We start from the raw sequence: 19,984 nt of genomic DNA, 5'->3' as shown, positions 1-19,984 counted from the left end.
TCAATCTTGTAGACCATCTTGTGGGCTCTAAACATACTGATGCAACTAATCTGTAACTTTTTACAGAGAAAAATTGCTGTATGTTTTTGAAGCACAACAAATACCTGAAGTCATTTCCAACACAAAACTATTTGGAGATAGGATAAATGACACAAAAATCAGGTATGCTGATACAGAGTCTGTCAAAAAAAATAGTGACAAATAGAATGTGAACATAGTGCTGAGAATTTATTTCTCCCAAAACAGTGTGTAAGCAGAAACAATAATAAATTACTATGGAGCGATGCATCTTACTACTGGAGAAAATATTTTTTTTTTAATACACGAGATTATTTCTGCCAGTAATTGAACACAGAGAAGAAAAATAAGCAGCGAGGAAAAAAAAAAACCACAACAAAAAACAGCTTTAGAAAAAAAAAATCAGTAATTACTGCACATCTACAAATGAAAATAATAACACTTCTGTCTACAGCCATAGAAAAACATTTCATATTGAGATTAAAAACGCTAATAACGTGACACCATGTGTTCAGAACTCAGTTTCACATGTGCAAACTATAAAGATACCTATGGTTAGTTACCCCATTTTATGTATTCCTTCATTTAAATGTTCTGAAATTTTACCATAAGACTGAATGCAAACTACAGAGGTAAAGATACAACATACAACTACATTTCAAATGTACTTAAGTGAAGTCATACACAAGCCTATAAACCACTCAGTCTGTTACTGAACTAAGCTACCCGACTAAGACAATCCACCACAGTTTTCGCTTTGGCTTCAGTCCTACAAGTCACTTTTTGATCACACTATGTAAGTACGTAACATTTTCAAAGGCTCCCAAGTATCAATGAAATTTGATACACAAGTAATTTAAATGCCCTGAAATAATCCATTATATGTGGATTTTCAGTGAAGGACACTTGCTTACAAGAACTGTATTTGCCTTGTTACCCATGAAACAGTAGGCTTTGATTTTAATCTGCTCATGCTACTTTCAGGGCTTCTCTAACTAGGTTCTCCCTGTAAAGAAATGAAAACTTTCACGAGACATAAAGCTTTCCATTACATGATCAGAATTCAGATGGGTTTCTCTCAGTCTTAAGATTTTCAATATTTCAATGTGTACCAAAAGGCTAAACAATTTGAATGAGATAAAGCCAGGAAGCTGAGATTGCAGTACTCTTTTGGCTGAAAATGTCTATTGATTCATGATCTCTTATCAATGTAACTCTTTCTTTTTGTTTTTTACTTTCATGCTCCAAGGTGTATAAACAAGTTTCAGCTATTTTATAATGACATGTGAGAGGTAAAATAAGTTTGAGTTCTTTCTTAATGTTTGTCCCCCAAAGTTGCAGTTTCATAGCAACCATCCACTGCAAAAAGAAAGCTGTTCTGCACTCCATAGGTTGTACAGCATGTGAGGAATCCTGCCCTCCACTCTCACCCAGTCACCATGCAAATTTCACTCCTGTAAGCAGCAGGTGACATACCCAATGGAGAGCATTCAGCATTCCCGATACACACTTCCCATTCATAAATCTCCCATTATAGTAAGATTACAAATAATTTGGTTTTCAACCTCCTATGCATTTTCCCCAATTTCATGACTAGGCTTTTGCAGTTGAACTCATTTGTAAGTCAGCTAGTCCAACCCCCTCTGCAGCAGGCAGAGGCATCTCCTGGTCTATGCTGTTATCACCTTTCTCTTTTGCCCAACTACTTTGGGAAGTAATGCCATTTCAGGATTTTGAGTTATTACAGTGCAGAACAGTCTGATTTATTAAGAATTGACAATTTCACATAATGTCAACATGATAAATTATGTTTCCAGTGTAGGGGGCTCTTAGTACAAATAAATATTTTCGTATGATTGCTGTTCCAAATTTCGGTTTACCAAAATCGAAGTTTCAATGAAAAAGGCATTTATCTTATATTTTAGTCTCTTTGTGGCAGCTCTGCAAAGCAGAATGTACATGGCTGGTATGTACAAATAATAATAAATTATATAAAGCTCAAAGAAACAAGTGGAAGGATTTAATAAAAAAAAAGAAACAAGCATTTCGTTACTTTTATAATTTTTGCAGTGCAGCAATACAAGGAAATGTTATACAATATGATGCCAAAACATAAACAAAACCTGTTCAGAAATACAACTAAGTAAATGCTATGCATGCTAAATCTCAGAGGGGTTACTTAAGTGCTTTAGCTTAATAATCAAACATACTATCAACAGCAGTAAGTCTTATTTGGAAATAACTTTGACATAAGCAAATCTGTCGAGCTAATTAGTGACCCACAAATGCAAACTCCCAAATTTTAGTTTAATCTACATCAACCCACTCTTGTATTTTAAGCATGCAAGTTCTGTTAATACAAGTCAAACACTAGCTTACTCTTCTGAACTATATAAAGTCCACAAGCAGCCTGTTTTAAGTAAATAATCAGGATCTCTCAAACATCTTGAACATTACACTCCAACATGCTAGCTACTCCCTCAACATCTACAGTAAAATTTTAGAGAGTACTGGTATTTACCATTCTATAACGCGTACATTGCTTTGTCATAACACAATTGCACATAAGAAATATTTCATTTTTTTCTAAACAGTATGAGTTTAACCAGTATGTGGAAAAGTCTGCAGGGTCTCTATAATTAACAAGATAGATCAAATTTTGTGCCTAGCTACTTGACATTTTCCTTATAAATTTATAACTAAAGCCTTTATGCAAGTACAGCATATCTAAAAATTAATGGCTGGAGGACAGAGAACAAGGTCACCCAAAATTGTTGAGTCTTATTCTCTAACAAAAATTAAAATATCTAGTTTTAATTTTTTTATTTCTCAGGACTTAAAGGAAAAGGTAACAATGAAATTAAAGGAATACTTATAAAGTGAACATGCTTCACTTTCCCCACTTCCCACCTCCTTCAAAGTTTTGCCACAGTCTAAATTAATTCCAGAGTACAGATATTTGTCATAGCCTCTCTCATGTTGTGCCTTGAAAGCTCAGCACTGCTCTTCATGTGGCAGACCCCTAAATAAGAGTGCAACTACTGCAGAGGGCAGTGAGGACCAGCTGTACACCTAGCTCACTTTTCTCTGCTATCTTTGTATTGGTCACCTAGCCATAAGAAATGAGCTGCTGCATGTGCTGTTCAATGGATAACAGGGCAGAGAGTAGCATTTTTCAAAATGGGATTCAAATGTTAAGTTGGGAAGAGACCCTCAATGCATTGTGCCTTTGTCCTATTTCACACAGCACATTTCACAGGTCTCAGTCAATTGTTTCAATTACTAGGGTAGAAAGAATTCAGCACATACGTTTTGCTTTAAAGTTCAAGGGTTTTAAATACTTAGTGGAAAAAACAATCCTTCATCCCATAGCCTTCATTCCATGACAGGAGAAGGAAACCTTTACACAAACTGGTATTTTGTCTTTTCCATCTTTGGTGATCCAAATTAATGCAAACAGTAATCTTCACAGCTGTCATTTTCACAAGGTAGCTTTTACTACTTTCTAAGTGTTTAAATTAGACACAAACACAAGGGTATTACAGCACTCACAGAAACCATTATGTTATTCTCATAATTTTCCTATTTTGAAGTAACACAGAGGTGTGGGAATACACCTCAACTTCTTATTTTCCTCTGCTAATCAAGACTGAAGGGATAAATCACAACCAATACACTTACTTCATCTAATTCAGATGGTGGAAAAATCAGGGCCAAGTTAAATATTTCATTTGCATGCATGCAGAGCAAACAGCAAAGGCTCTTTGTTCGATCACCTTTTTATTCATTTCTGAAGTTAATCTTAGGCAAAGACACACTAACCAAGCAAAGAGTGATCATTAACAGTAGGTAATAAAAAATGAGTCCCATAACATTACCTTATCTTGAACTCTCATCCAAGCCATGTATAACTTTCCCAGTACACAAGGTTTAACTACCTAACCACTGTGACAGGCTGCAGCTGCAAACTGCTTCATTGACTATGTAAAATTAATGTTGATTCCTAAATAGAAGCAAGAGTTAAAATAAATGTTAAAAATAAAGCAAGCAAGCAACAGTATCAGCACATAACCCTTCAGTCATTCTTAGTCTCCAAGAAAAAAAAAAAGGCAAATTAATGTTTCCATGTTTCTGCTTGACTTTAAGCTTTAAATCATGTATCTCTGCAGCTTCTTCGGCTGCACCCTTAACTCATGGAAGATCCCTTCTGAAAGGAGACCACACAATCTTCTCTCACTCTCCACTTCCACCAAAGCACCACACCAGTCTGGAAAATTAAATGGCAGGTTACACAATTTCTAGAAAAGTAAAGCATCTCCAACTATGAAACTAAGTAATAGCAAGTATGTAAATTACAAACTTCATGCAAATTTGTTTCTTGCCTCCCTTACTTCCCAATGCTTTTGCTTAATGTCCTATTCCCTGCAAACAGCAGGCTAGCAAATGAAAGTTTTGGATTTTTAGCTTTCCAAACATCATCTTTATCAAGAAAGTTTATGTAGATGTTTTTGTTCTCTTAGGGGAAGGTAAAATGCTATCTATACACTTTTAAGGAAAATATTTACTCTTGACTAATTCAACTAGACTCAAAATCTTAATACATCTGTAAATATTGTTAATGGTATAAACTGAAGTAGGAGTTTCTGTCTCTTGTGGTAAGAGTAATACAACATTCAGTGTTTGCTACGTATTGTGCTACACGTTTTTAGCGGAAACAACAGGTTCTGAAAAATATCTACAGTTGAAAACAAACATATGAAAACATTAACTCAGGCCATCTGTCCAGCTAGCTAGAAGATGACACTTGTCATTCATATTCTAGTAGTACATTTGTTGCAGTCATGATGACCTAAGGATATAGGCAAGATTGATTCTGGAGACAGATTTAATATTTAGATATATACTTAGAAAAGTAGACCAGCTTCCCCAACACTGAACAAAAGCCTGCACCTTCAAAAGCTGGTCTATTTTTCCCAAACTAGGTACTCAGTTATACTACTAAAAAGTTAACCTCTACCATTAGAATTTGTCCTACATAGATTATAAGGGACAAGAAAGATAAGCAGAAGAACGGAAAGCACCATTGATTAAACAGATACTAAATTCCAAGATGAGGATCATGTACACCATTTCCCTTGTTGTCTTAACTGCTTTCATGGACACACAAAAAATATCAAGTCTCTGAAGCTCCTGTTTGAGTCACTATCTCATTACATCATATAAAAAATTATACAAATTTATTTGGACCATAAATTAACTTAAATACTTATGATTGGGTGGCCTTAAAAGTAATTTTTAAAATCTCTAATTTTAGAGTTATGACATTCATACCAGGAAAAATACTATTAGAATAGTCAAAATCAAGTTCAAACAAAAAAATGTTTCTTTTGTACCTGTTTTTTTTCTGAAAGTTGATAAATACATGAGATTTTTCTCTGCTAAAGTGAATCATTAGCTACACAATCTATCTACACGAACGCTGCCGAAGCCATTTCAGTTTTTATAATTCTGTATCAAAAGTTGTTAAAGAAATGAGTTACATATGTATGCATATATATAAAAATATAAATCCACATGCAATTTCAACATTTCCAACCACACCATAAAAACGACTTTAAAGCACTTCCATATTCAAGTTCACAACATTACCCGGACAGGCTGGAGAGCTGGGTGCAGGCAAACCTCATGAAGTTTAATAAGGACAAGTGCAAGGTCCTACATCTGGGGAGAAATAACAGGCACTAGTACAGGTTAGGGGCTGCCTTGCTGGAAAGCAGCTCCACAGAGAAAGACCTTGGGGTGCTGGTGGACAGCAAGGTCTCCATGGAACAACAATGTGCTCTTGTGGCCCGGAGAGCCAAAGGGATCCTGGGGTGTTTCAAGAAAGGTGTGTCCAGCAAGTCTAGGGAAGTTCTTCTACCTCTCTACTCTGCCCTGGGTTGAGACCACACCTGCAATACTGTGTCCAGTTTTGGGCTCCCCAGTTCAAGAAACACAGAGACCTGGTGGAGAGAATCTAATGGAGAGCCACAAGGATGGTTAGGGGACTTGAGCATCTCCCCTATGAAGAGAGACTGAGATCCCTGGGGCTATTTAGTCTGGAGAAGAGAAGAGGGGATCTGATCAAGGTCTATCAATATCTGAGGGGTGCATGTCAAGTGGAGGGGGCCAGGCTCTTTTTGGTGGTTCACAGTGAGAAGACAAGGAACAATGGGTTCAAACTAGAACATACAAGATTTCACCTCAACATGAGGATAAACTTGTTTACAGTGAGGGTGGTGGAACACTGGAACAGGCTCCCCAGGGAGGTTGTGGAATCTCCTTCTCTGGAGACTTTCAAAACCCAACTGGATGCGTTTCTGTGTGGACTATCCGAAGTGATCCTGCTCTGGCAGGGGGATTGGACCTGATGATATCTTGAGGTCCCTTCCAACCTCTGATATACTGTAATACTGTGATACTGTGTGTGATGATACTAACAGAAGTCAGAAATCCACTAATAAATCAGAAAACTGAAATAATGACAGAAAGAATGCTAATAAGAAAACAACTAAATCCCTTTCCATCTCCATAGCATCTAAGAGTGTCCTGGGAACCTCATCTGAGAGAAGAAAAAAAAGCAAATAAAGAAAATAGCAACCTCTGAAAGATGCAGCCTTAAACTTCTTAAAGTCCTGGTCTAGTTCTGCTTAGTTTGGGTTTTAAATTACAGCAGTTTGAAAAGCAAACAGTAAATTCAGTTATCAGCAAACAGAATTTTGTATGCACTTCAGAAGACATGCTAGGTCAAGCAACTGAATTCTAACTTGAAATGCTATGGTTCTCATTATGCCAAAACATGCGAGGATTTCCAGTACTTTAGTTTACTTTGAAAGAACAGTATATCAGTTTAGTTTACTGTATAATGACATACATCACGTGGTTTTCCTTTACCTTTTGAGTCTGTCTTTATAAGCCACGTAAGCAGGACAGGAAGTGTTAATTATTCACCAGAAAGATTTCTGGTCTTTCCTGAATTAGTCACAGGAGAACATTAATAGTCAAAGGAGAGACTGCATCACAGAATAATGGATAATGATGGGGTCCTATCTTCAAGAGAGTGCTGCAAAACCACCTGAGACTTGCAGATGTGTAATGAAGGTGGTTCTTGCTCTTCTAATTGCATAGCAACTCTTCTGATTAAAAGAGACTTCTTCCACCCACCACAAACACTTCCTTCTACGTGAACATCCTTGGAAACAATGTATCAATGGGTCAATACTGTCCCAAGGCAAGTTCTGACTTAACAACAGCTCTTTTTAAAGGACAGAACTGGAGAACCTGCCAATACTCCTCCTTACTACCATGTCTTGCATTCAAGGATCCTAAAGTACTGTGGAATTAAAAGAAGAGTGATATATGATTCACCTAGGAAGAAAGTCACGCAAAAGGGAAAAGCATGGACCAATTATCACACAGTGCATCAGCAGCAGAAGTAGCAGTAAATCCTTTTCAAGCATAAATGTCAAGGAAAGGATTTTTATTTAAAGAAAGAAACATGACACTACCCTTGTCTTTACGAATTTATAGTCTCTAACCTCTTGTAATAAATGTAAGATGTATTATGGAAAAAGGAAAAAAAAAGAGGCAACACTAGAGCAACATGTCTATATATTTGGACATTCAACACTATGTATCTGGTGACAATTCTAATTAACTCTGGAAAAGGAATATACCCTAAAATAGGCATGTTAGAAGTATCACAAACACTACATGTATGACAACACTGAAAGTTATAAGCAGAGTTAATTCACTTTCTTAAATAAACTGAGTCTATTTGCACCATCTTAATTATTTATTTCCAAAGCAAGTTTTATTTCAATTATTTCCCAATGTAGTATTAATTACAAACCCTCATGCCAGGTAAAGGTATTTAAAGCATTCAAATGTTTTTGTTAAAGGAGTTAACACCTAGAGAAGTACTAAATATATAGAAATAGTAAAAGCACTTTATCACTTATAGCATAGCTGACAGCTCATCCACACATCTACGTAAGAATGATAAAACAAGATTTCACCCGTTCCAACAAGCTGCTGCATTTTAGACCGTCTACAAATCTAAGCATTTTTAAAGATTAAGTCATGCTTTCCATATCAATTTTTTCCTATTAAAAACTAGGAATAGACTAACATACTTGCACATTAAAATTGGACATAATATGGAAATACACCATGTTAAAAATACTTTGACTCCTTCAAAGAAGCAAACAGTCAAAAGCTGATTCTAAAAATATAAATTATAAGATTTTAAATTAACTTGTTAACAACTCAAGGGAACACTTGAAACCTGTCTGCATGAATAAGCAAGCATTTGTTGACACACAATTTTAGAAGCTATTATTGCCCATTAGTTCACTGAAGGAGATTACTTAAAAAAAGGTAACACTAAGACATGAACAAGCATTACTGCATCCAACACTAATGCCTCTTCTTGCAAACCAGTGTCAGCAATACCTCAGCCAAGATTCACCTTTCTCCAAATAAAAATGTATTTTATTGAGTAATACTAGATACTTGTTAAAAGAACAGTTTCAAAGACAGTTAATTGATTTATCAAAAAGCTACACTCCTTAATATTGACATTATTGTGGACCAAAATAGCATCTAATCAACAGTTAGCAGAACAATACAATTTCCAATAGTGCAGAATTCTTGCTAAATGACAGCATTCTGCCTACTTTATATATGCAACTTCCTCTGAGACACTTCTAACAACATATAATTATAGATCAAAATGCTGTTATGGTGACATGGCTGATCTCACTAACAGTCATACTGTGGAGGCCAGTTGCGTTTCAGCAATTAAGTCAGTGAGGACACGACTTTGGATTCTGCTTTTCCAAACACACAGTTTGGAGGTTATCATGGAACTAGCCTGGTTTGTTTTTCTACATTCAAATAAGCACAAGTTAAATATATACATTGCTAAAACAGCCCTCAAACTAAACAACTCACCAGGCATCAGGTACTACCATAGACTAAAGACCTGGAAACTATAGAGAATTGTCAAAATTACTTCTTTTTCTCTGTTTGTCTGACTGATTTTTAAAATTACTTTAGGAAAAGCAGTTTATAACTCTGCTTAAAATTTTTCATTACTTCTCTTTAGGCTCTTTACATACATAAGCACTGGAAATCCAACACTAGCCAAATTTATTAAAGGACATAATGCCAATTAAAGTAATTAAGAAAATTAATTCCTTTAAACCACTAATAAAAATGCCACAAAATTTAGAAACTGAAATTTATCTTTGTCCCACTGACCTCCATTGTTCAAGTTCAGAGCATATGATGGCCAGATTAAACAGCAGGAATTGAACAGGATACTTACAATTCCTTCATAAATAATATAGGACAGCTTTCCCTGCTGCAGGGAAGACCCCAAAGGACAGATTAAAGGCAAAACCCCATCAATTTCCTAATACAACTTCTTTGCACAAGCACATACTGCATTTACCACAATGCTTCTATTCAGACGAAATGGACAGAAAAATTGAACATACAACTGCAAATGTCTTCTTTCTCCAACTCTTGAAATACTGTAACTTTTTGATTAATACATTTTCCTGAATACAGGTAAAGAATAATTTAGAGCAACTGGACCTATGTATTATGATACTCTGTCTGACTTCCAAGTTACAAGATTTAAGAAAATGTATTTAAAGGAAAAAATGTTGAAACACAGCATTCCTTAAGCATATCAAATTCTTGCCAATTCAAAGATCCATCCCCATTATGAGATAAGTGTTACATCAAAATCTTAAATTAGAAGATGATTCAGCATTTTTGCAGAACCTAAAAATCCCAACCCACTTCGACTGTATGCTCATGTCATATCCACAGTCCAAAACCATTGATCACAGTCACCCACGCAAACGTTTCATTTTCGGAAAGCATTTTTCAGATAATTTTTTCATTTATTGCATATAGTATCCCCAACAGTATTTTCTTATGTGGCCTTCTCAGTGTCATGTGAAGATGCCTTTCCAATATCTGCAACTGCTGTGACCTAAGTTCCTTTGCAAATCTGATATCTAGATAAGTCAATTCATGCTGCAGTTACTAACTGATTTCTAGTTCTTCCAAACCAGACAAGGGGACTCCATGTTTGTGAACACTGCCTATACAGGAAGGACTTTTGCCATCTGAGAAACAAAGACAAAAAACAGGAGAACAGATGCACCTGCCTAAACTGAATACAAAGATTATCTCCAAGATCCAAATAAGGATTTCAAGAGAATCAAGATCAACTATTGTCCAAGAACATTCACAAGACACTTTAAGATACAAAGTTAGTCATTGAATGCTGTATATATGAGGAGATACAGGAGCACAGTGACATTTTAAACTTCTAAGAGTATAGGCAGTATTTTGCTGAGAAAATGTATCACATTCATACCAAAAGCCTCTTAAAGAAGCCTGTGTCTATTTATGCACTTTAAAATAATTTTAAAAATCAAATAATAATTGGTATATCATGTTAGTGAAAATACTCAAATCAATACCAAACATCTCCAATGAACATACCCATCAAGGATCATTTTCTCAAGTTAATGTTTAGCATCACTGATTTCAATATCTTAAAGGAAATAGTGAGTCATGATGCTTCCATCAATTCCAGACTTCCACAGCTCTCCAAGCTCAACATGCTTCACTAGCATTACCACTTCAGTGAAATTTGACGAAGTGGTTCAAATTGATGCAATTAAAAACAGCAGTAGTAGTTCCTTAAATCTAGTATCTATACTATAACCCTCTAAAAGAATGGACTTACTATTAGAAACTTTTGAAAGCATGTTCAATAAAATGAAGCAATATACAAAATACAACATATCTATGTTACCATACATTAGTTGAACAGTTTACTAACTAGCATTAAGACAGACACTTCATAGCACTAACTGTGGAACAAATATTAGCACTGCCCAAATCACAGTACCTTTGACTAATCACAGTTTACAAAAGACACAAAGAAGGTACAGCCTGACAGGAAGATAGAAAGAAATCTGAGAGGTGACCTAGACACAATGACTTTTATCTCCTCCAAACTTCAGATTGCATTCTTGTTTGTTCCAGCTATGACACTGAATTTCATTCCGACTGACAAAAAAAGTTATAGTAAGATTAAGAAGTGTTGGATATGTCTGTCTATAATTAGCACAGCACTCATTTACAATGACAAAGTATTTCTAAAACATTTTATATAAGGAATTTGAATATTTTCATGGCGTAAGCAAGTGTTTGTTTTCTCAAATTCTGGCTTCACTGGAGAAGTGAACAGACATTTTTAATCAAGCAGGCGTATTTCTGGATCGTCTTAAACCAAACACCCTCATACACCAGCTGTCTGAATTTATTAAATTCTTAGAATTATCACACAGCAAGATTAAAAAGAAACAAAATCAATTGCCTCTTTTTTCCCTTTTTTTCCAGAAAGAGAATGGTTAAATTACAGAACTACTTGCTGTAGGATGTGAGGGTCAAGAATATGCATGGATTCACCAAGTTATTACACAAATACATAAAAAAATAGGTAAGACCTGCTAAGCCATAAATCTATAAAACAGATCACAACCTTATGTCAGACTGCCAAAAGCAAAGGAGGTGTACCAAGATAAGCATCACTGCATGCTTGCTCTGTCCTTATGCTTATTTGCTCGGCATCACTTATCACTCAAAACAGAAACAGGGCTGGATGCATCTTTGGTCTGATCCAGAACAGCTGTTTTTCATTAAGTAACAAAAATCTTCTCTCTGTTTTGTCAATTCTATTAAATACTGCAAAAGAAAGCATTGTTTTCACATTCCTAGAAAAGAGCTTATTACAGTTAAAGTAATAAATCCAGTTCATCTGCTTTTACTTTGAGTGTAAATAACCTCCGTTCCTAAATGTAAGCTCTGCAGCAAATAGAAGACTTAGTCATGATCCAAAATGTGGTACCTTGCAACCGTTGTTGAAGAGGCAATTGCTCACTATACAAAAGTTAGAAGAACGTCTTTCAACTTCAGCTGCGCTGTTCTTCTAGTTGTACTATGAGTGAAATCACAAAAACCTCACAATTTATGACTCTTTATCCTGCACATTCTTATTTGAGCAAGGAACACGACAAAGTTCAATTCTGCACCACTACCACCACTTTCTCCTCAGACAGGAGTTTCTCTATGTCTCATAATTTTCAATATCTTCCAAAATTAAGATCCAAGTATAAAATTCCAGTGTCTGTCCAATGCCTGCTACCATCCGCTGTAGCACCTCCTAAGAATCAGAGAATGGCTTAACTTGGAAGGCACCTTAGATCATCTACTCTAACCTCCCTGCCACGGGCAGGGACACCTCTCAACTAGACTTGGTTGCTGAAGGCATCATCCAACCCAGCCTTGAACCCCTCCAGGGAGGGGGCATCCACAACCATTCTGGGCAACCTATTCCAGAGTCTCACCACCCTTGTATTGAAGAAACTCTTCCTAAAATCTAGTCTAAACCTAATCTCCCCCAGCATAAAACCATCCCACTTTGTCTTATTGCTAGACACCCTTATATATTGCTAGACACCTCTCTAGCTTTCCTATAGGCTCCCTTCAGGTACTGGAAGGCAGCTATTAGGTCTCCCCAGATTCTTCTCTTCTTTAGGTTGAACAACCCCAGCTAACTCAGCCTATCCTCATAGCAGAAGTGCTCCAGCTCTTGGATCATCCTTGTGGCTGCATAACATAAGAAAACACAATATTCAAATATTTTTAAGCAAAACAAAGACCACAGCAGGCAAATTAATTACTTGATTCCAACCAATTGCAGTTCCCTGTGATTGATAGCCTACAAATATTTGTAATAAATAAAAGCAAATGAGCTTTTACTTTACTCACAAAAAAATGGTTTAGGTCTTGTAGTATTAACCTTCATAAAACCTAAGTGTCATTAATTTATTGATTTAAATCAATTTATCACTTTAGAGGGAAGATATCCAAAAGAATCTCATTTCATGCTCACAGCTCACTATTCACTCAGGACCTTAGTTAGTATTGAGGTCTAATAACTAATAACCTACTTGGTAGCATATATATTGTCTTGCATAAACTGACATGCTTTATTCTAGCATGTGATCCAATGCTCCAGTAAGTGAAATGCTGGCTAAAGAACCGCATGATCCAAGGCTAGTGACAGCTAATTCTCAGAGGGAAAAGTATGTATTTCAACAGTTTACTTAAGCTTCATTTAAGAACACCTATGTGAAGTTTCAACAACCATTAAAGGAGAAATAGGTTTATGAAGCCAACATCCACTCATAATGGCCTACAAAACCTATGAGATAACGAAGTATTTATTAAAAGGATAGTCACTCAAAGTTCACATGGATTGAACAGCTGTAATGACCAAAAAAACGCAAGAAGGAAAAGACTAACCAGAGAAGAGTCTTCTTAATAGCATGCATGTACCTCTGTGTGTGTGCATACACACACATATATATACACACACACACACACATATATATATATATACACACACATACATAGTCATTATTTGTTTAGAAGCTAAAAGCAAGCTTTGGTGATACAAAGTCACAAAGTAATCATGCTTACATTAAATGATTCACTGTTTGATCAAATGTTTAATTTTAGTAAACAAAACTGAGAAAACAGACAGATTGGCATGGCAGGGACCTGACAATAACATAAGCAACTGGAAAATTCAGACTCAGAAATAACTTTGGATTGGGCCTGCACAGAATGCTTGGGGCACTGTGTCTCATCATAACATACGATGCATGCGGTGTCAGAGAAAAGACAGAACAAATGGTAACATCCTGCAAAACCCTGCTGGCACGTTCTCAAACGACACTGCCATCAGTTTTAGCTGACGATAGCACCTTATATTTGCCAGAAATGAGATGAAACTAATCATACTGTCTTTTCAATCAACTTCCCACTGGCTGCCACCATTTCAAGAATGGAATTAATTTGTTTTACATCCATTAATTTGTTTTTCATCCATTCACATATTTCTTTCTTTTCTTTTTCTAAGGCTCTGAATGCAATAGTATGTCTGAACCATAAGAAAAATAAGCAGTAATCACTACAGTACAAATTGTAAAAACACACTGAAATACGCCTTCACAGTATATGCTTTTAACAGCCAAGGAGTATTTTATCTTACAAGTCTCACCTATGCATATAACCATTTAACAGTAAAAGCCCCAGACTTTTGCTGAGCTATACACAAGTAAAACCTTTGTGGAGTCCTTTAAAAGCCAATGGGGAACTGCCACCATGTAGCTCATTAAAGGATCGTGCCTTCTCTCTAATAAGCAAAATGGCTTAAGTGGAATATATACATATTTCATATATATATATATATATGGTACCCACACAGCCCATACCCACTGCCTGCACTGGCACCTCCTGTTAGAATACCCCCAGCCAAAAGGCTCTGGTGATGGTGGCTTCTCCCACAGCTTCTCACTGCCTCCACAGCCTTTCAAGACATATATATATATATATATATATATATACACACACATTTTATATATATACACACACACATATAATTTTCATGTATTTATTAACTTAAGGTTTATTATTTTATATATGTCATAAAATATAAGTTTCAGGTTTATGAAATCCACTAGTCTATAGAAACAAATATTACATGGTCTGTTAATCAGGAAAAGCAATTTTTCTCTGCATCATAAGAAATTAAGCACAGCACTAAGTCTAGATGAAGTAACCTGAAATGTCAACTTACATACTGCACCCTTTCCACTCTTTGTACACTAAGACTATTCTAATAGAACCCAAGATATTTATAACTGACCAAAGTTTAAGACACAAAAATAAGAAGAATGGCGAGCAAGATATTACCAAACAATAAATTCTGTGAATTCCTCATGAATAACATGAATAGAGATGAGGTTTCCCAATTCAGATTATCTGGGTAACTGAAACAATTTTGTAAAATTTAAAGATCTCAGTGCTCCATTTGAACTTTATTTGAGCAGAACTGACAGCTTGGAAATTCTACAAAGGGCAAGTCTGCAGAAGATTTAAGGACAGATTCCATGATCTTCAACAAAAGGCAAGCAAACATTGGCCATTGACCTTAAGCAAATGTTTCAAAAGTCCTTTCTTTCAGCAGTCCATTTTTCAGTCTCTTAGATCTTAAAACACCAAGAGTTGAGTAGTTCTCCAGTCACTAGAAATTCTTGAAACCTACAGGATCTGAATTGCTAATATAAACCCCAGCCTTTTAAAACAAGAACCTCTCCAACTTTAATACTGTAATATATACCAGTTTTCTCTTTGCACGCCATTGCTATCCACATGCTTCACAGGAGCTATTTCGTCACTGTTCACTAAGTTTTAGCCCAGAAATCTATAAATTACTTCAATTTTGATGCTTCTTCCAGTATTTTCTTTAGGGTTTCCTATCTTTGTGGCTCACTGCAGAAAGTGTACATCTTACTGTAAACAGTCCTGGCTACATATTACATAAAATGAATGGGAAAAAAAACCACAAACAACAACAACAACAACTTTTACACTTGGCAAAATCTAGACCTTATTGTCTGACTTACTAATCCCCAGTTGTTGTGCTACCTACATGGTTTGGGCTCATGCAACAACAACCATGAAAGGATTTTTAGGGTGTCAGATAATGATAGGACTAGGGGGAATGGAAAAAAAATAGAAATGGGCAGATTCAGATTGGATGTTAGGAAGAAATTCTTCACTGTGAGGGTGGTGAGACACTGGAACAGGCTGCCCAGGGAGGTGATAGAAGCTCCATCCCTGGAGGTTTTTAAAGCCAGGCTGGATGTAGCTCTGGGCAACCTGATCTAGTGTGAGGTGCCCCATGGACAGGGGATTTGGAACTAGATGATCCTTGAGGTCCCTTCCAACCCTAATAATTCTATGATTCTCTACCATTAAACTAATGGGGACTGGGAAACAAAGCCACACTATTCCTCTACATTACTTACAAATTTCATAGAAACTACTACATTAAACTAAAAGTTTCAGAACTCTTCATAGCCTTAAATATTCTAAAAAGCAAATATGGCCCTGCTATTTCAAAATGTGACTTGACAGACCCACAAAAGTGACACAAAAATCACAGACAAGACTCCATCCAAAGACATGCTGCTGGTAGTAACCCTAGCTGACATCTAGGGAAGAATTCCAGCTTCAGATGCATATTTTTTTTTTGCCATCATGATTTACTTTCATCAGAAAGCTGATACAAACCTGCGACCCCTCAAGTACTCCTACCAACACAACTTCACTAGAAGGGCATGTCTACATAAATTTACCAGCTGATCATTTTTCCAAGCCCTTGCAAGGCCTAGATAAGTAAGGACAAGAAGAAACGTAGGTTTCTTCAGGACCAAGAAGTACAACAAACTGTAACACTCTCGAAGGTGACTGCCCAGTTTTTGGTTTTGCTGGGTTTTGTTTGTGGAGTTTTTTAAGTGAAAAACTAGATACATAGTTTGCTTCTGTGTGTCGAAATGTACTAGGCAGATGCTTAAACTGAAGAACAGATCAATTTATTCACTGTATTGGTGGATGTAGCAAAGTTTTTTTCACAGTGCTGTCTTTCAAAAATATCTTGCAAGAAACAATAATGTATGCATGACACACTGAGGTGAAAAAAAAGACAGATGCTTGTGCAAGGGGAATGTATGATAAAAAGAAAAAGTAGCATCTTTAAAGGCAATAGGTTTTCTTGCGAGCCTCCTGTCATTGTTAAGCAGCACACTGAACTAGCCAAGAAGTTCAGCTCAGAGAAAAAGTTCATTTTCAACTTTCCTGCAACTCTCCTTTTGCATTAGTATCATGTTACAGTAATCAGTATGCTACATTAGAAAAGCAGCAACTTGATTTCCGTTGCGTTACAGAAAACACCAAATATGGGAGCCTAACAAAAGAAAAATTAATAAAATAATTTACTGTATATTTATAATCTGTCTTTCAAGATCACTCCCAGCAGGGCCATGGCATTTGTTGCAGTTCAGGCTTCTGTCATAACTCAAAAGTGTGATTTCATTTAAAATCCTGCCACTCCAATAAACCAACCAAATGCACAGTGACATCACTAAATCACTCTTAATGCACCTCTTTTCTCAGCCTCCACTTCCCCAGAGTATCTTAAATCGTATGACATAAATCTCAAGAAGGTACAATCACAGACAAATGTAAATCTCAAGTGGGTCCTCAAAAGTCTGTTTAATCACATATTTTTTGAACTTTCCATAAGGAAGAACATTAGGGACTAATGTCTCTGTGATATACATTAAAGACACTTTATGATCATATGTATCTACAAGTATACCTGATACGTCTAATTTACAATAAAATAAAATAAATCAGTAACTAGAACATCCTCAGAAGACATGATCACAGAGGCAGGTGATAGAGAAGTAGAGGATTTTAGCAAGGAACAGGCTTACTTTTTTTTTCCACCTTTGGCTAACAGCAATGACCTTCTTTCTAAACAAGGATCAGCCAACAGCTAACAAGGACCTTATCTATTATCAGCCTCCCTGCCTTCAAAGCGCTCGGGAAAGAAGTGTTTTTTTCTCCTTATCCTTTCCCCTTCATTAGTTATGCTGCCCTGCGCTGACCCGCATTTACCTTAACGACAGCTTCCCGTTCCCCGGTGCAGGGCTGGGATGTGTCGGGTACCCAGCTCCAGGACACCAAGCGGGGCAGCCAAGGGCCCGCATTACTCATCTGCGCCTCTGAGAAGGTAAAGGCAGGCCCAAGAGCACAGCTCACAGACGCCTGCCACTCCGCAGCCCCAGAGGAACAGCCGCTCCAGGAAACCTGCGTGTCTGTGGAAGCGAGCAGGCCTACCCGCGCCGAGGTGCCCGAGGGGCGGGGGAAGCTGCGGGACTGCCGCTAGCAGCCAAGCCGTCGGTGTTCCCCCGCCAACAGCGCGTCCGTGAGAAACGCAGCCACCTTCCCCGCGGGCCACCCACTGTCTCTAAGCCAGAAACCGCTGCCACCCTCGCCTGGGTCCTCCGGGACGCGGCACACCCCCACACCCCACCACAAGCAGGGAAGCCGGGGGGACACCCCTCTCCTCGACTGGGCACCCACTGCGACCCGCCCAGAAGAGGCCAGCGGCCGCCCGCACCCCAGGGCGAGCTGCAGGCTCGGCCCCCTTGAGAGGCCCGAGTCCCGGGATACGATCTGGCCCGGCGCCCCGGTCGACCTCTCCACCAAGCCTGACCAGACCAGGCCCGGGCTCTGCCCCCGCCTGGCCGCGGCCCCCCACTGCCTCGCCCTTCGCCGCGCTACCCGCCCCCCTCCCCGCGCCGGGCCAGGCCGGGCCGAGCCGGCTGCAACCCAGCCCCCGCTTCGCCCTCGGCCCTCACTTACCCCCAGAAGCCGCAGGGGCAGCGCGGTGGCAGGCTGGGCGCCTTGCTGCGCTCGCTGCCGGCGTCTCCCATGGCGGGGCCGGTGCGCTGGGCGGCGGGAGCGGTGGGCGGGGGGGCGCGGGGCTCCCAGCCGGGATTCCAGGCCGGTCAGCTGGAGCCGGACGCGACCACTAGGGAGGTGGTGGAGGGGAGGCAGCGGGAGAGGGGTAGCCGCACCCTACCGGCTGGGCCCCCAGGGGAGCGGGGACGCGGCGCAGAGCTCTCTGCGACTACCCTCCCTGCCCGTCGTTTATCTGTGACGACCCCGCTTGTCACAGTGGGGCGCGTTCACCCTCCCCCACCACTGGGCTCCTGACTCAACAATGCCTGTGTGTCCCCCTCTCTCCGGTGCCTTGCCTCCCCCCGTCTTGAGCGGAATGGTTTCGCCAACACACCGGATCAGCTGGGAATGGCATATGCCATAGCCCATCCTCGGGGGGAGTTGGCTTAGATCAGGGCCGGGAACTAGGAGAGAAGCAAGTTCACAAGACCTCCCTAGACTTGAGAAAGCAACAGGTGCTCTATAAGGAAGCTCAGATGCATCCGAGGCTTGCAGAGCTACCTGAAGCCGTTGGCCACTTCTGTCTCTACCCACATATTAGATACACAGTGGTACAGCCAGAGAAGACCAGTAGGGTGGAGGTGCTGACGTTAGTGGCGCATGCGGGGTGGGTCTTCGACGCGGAAGTTGGTTGATGGCAAGAGGGTCTCCGGGGGATTTATCCACACTGCCCAGGGTCAGCGGGGGTCGATGGGTTTGTCCTCCATCTCTTAGTTCTCCGGGTCCGGACTTGTTTGAGCCTTCGGAGATGGTCGTTGTCAGCCAGTGTGACGGGGGGTGGATTGCCAAGTGCGCACTTCGGATCTGTCCTGGACGGGTGTCTGCCCGTGGGGTACTCCAGCGGGGTTGGCATCAGACTGCTTTCCCCGTGGCTCTGTTTGCTTCCGTGGGAAGCCTTGATGCTGCGACGTGGGAGGGAGGCATAGGGGAGTGCTGTGAGAGCCGTGAGGGTGACGCTCCCTCTTTACTGCGTATTCTGTGGGTGTCCGTTCTCTTTCCTTAAGTACTAAATAAAATTGCTTGGGCGTCTAACGTATGCAGGGATTTCTTTGCCTGTGGTAAACAAAACTCACTGCTTCAGGACACTGAGCTGGGGGTTGGCTGAAGCCGAGAGAAAGCAGGCCACCTTGGTCCCTGTGTTCTGGCCCCAGAGTAAGACCCGCTAAGGGGTAAAGTATGGCAGGCACGGTGCATGGGTGATTACCATCTGCCACTCTTGGACGAACAGGAAAGGACTTGAGGGCTGAGTAATAGGGATTGTACTTCTGGTATAGGTTTAGTAAATGGCGTTGAGCAAGTTACGGTCTTCCACTTACTCTGTGTTGGTGCTATGAAGTGGAAATACTGCTAACCCCCTACTAGAAATTGCTTTGTGGTCCAAGTGACAGATGCTGTGTGGGAAAATGCTGATGTGGCAATACTGAAGGTGGAATTTTGATGTATTCTTTAG

At 39.2% G+C, this 19,984-nt stretch overlaps 1 protein-coding gene across 2 annotated transcripts in view; it reads right to left on the bottom strand.

Moving 5' to 3' along the window:
- ZFAND3 (zinc finger AN1-type containing 3) overlaps positions 1-18,506 on the bottom strand; it is a 137,367-nt gene extending 118,861 nt beyond the window's left edge. For both annotated transcript variants that reach the window (XM_054398384.1, XM_054398391.1), the window contains exon 1: positions 18,436-18,506. In XM_054398384.1, coding sequence (XP_054254359.1) covers positions 18,436-18,506 — 71 coding nt within the window. The remainder of the gene's footprint in view (positions 1-18,435) is intronic.
- Positions 18,507-19,984: the final 1,478 nt, after the last annotated feature.

The sequence above is a fragment of the Indicator indicator genome, chromosome 2, assembly GCF_027791375.1.
Source record: "Indicator indicator isolate 239-I01 chromosome 2, UM_Iind_1.1, whole genome shotgun sequence".
Taxonomy (NCBI): Eukaryota; Metazoa; Chordata; class Aves; order Piciformes; family Indicatoridae; genus Indicator; species Indicator indicator.
This window is presented reverse-complemented; position numbering and strand designations above follow the sequence as displayed.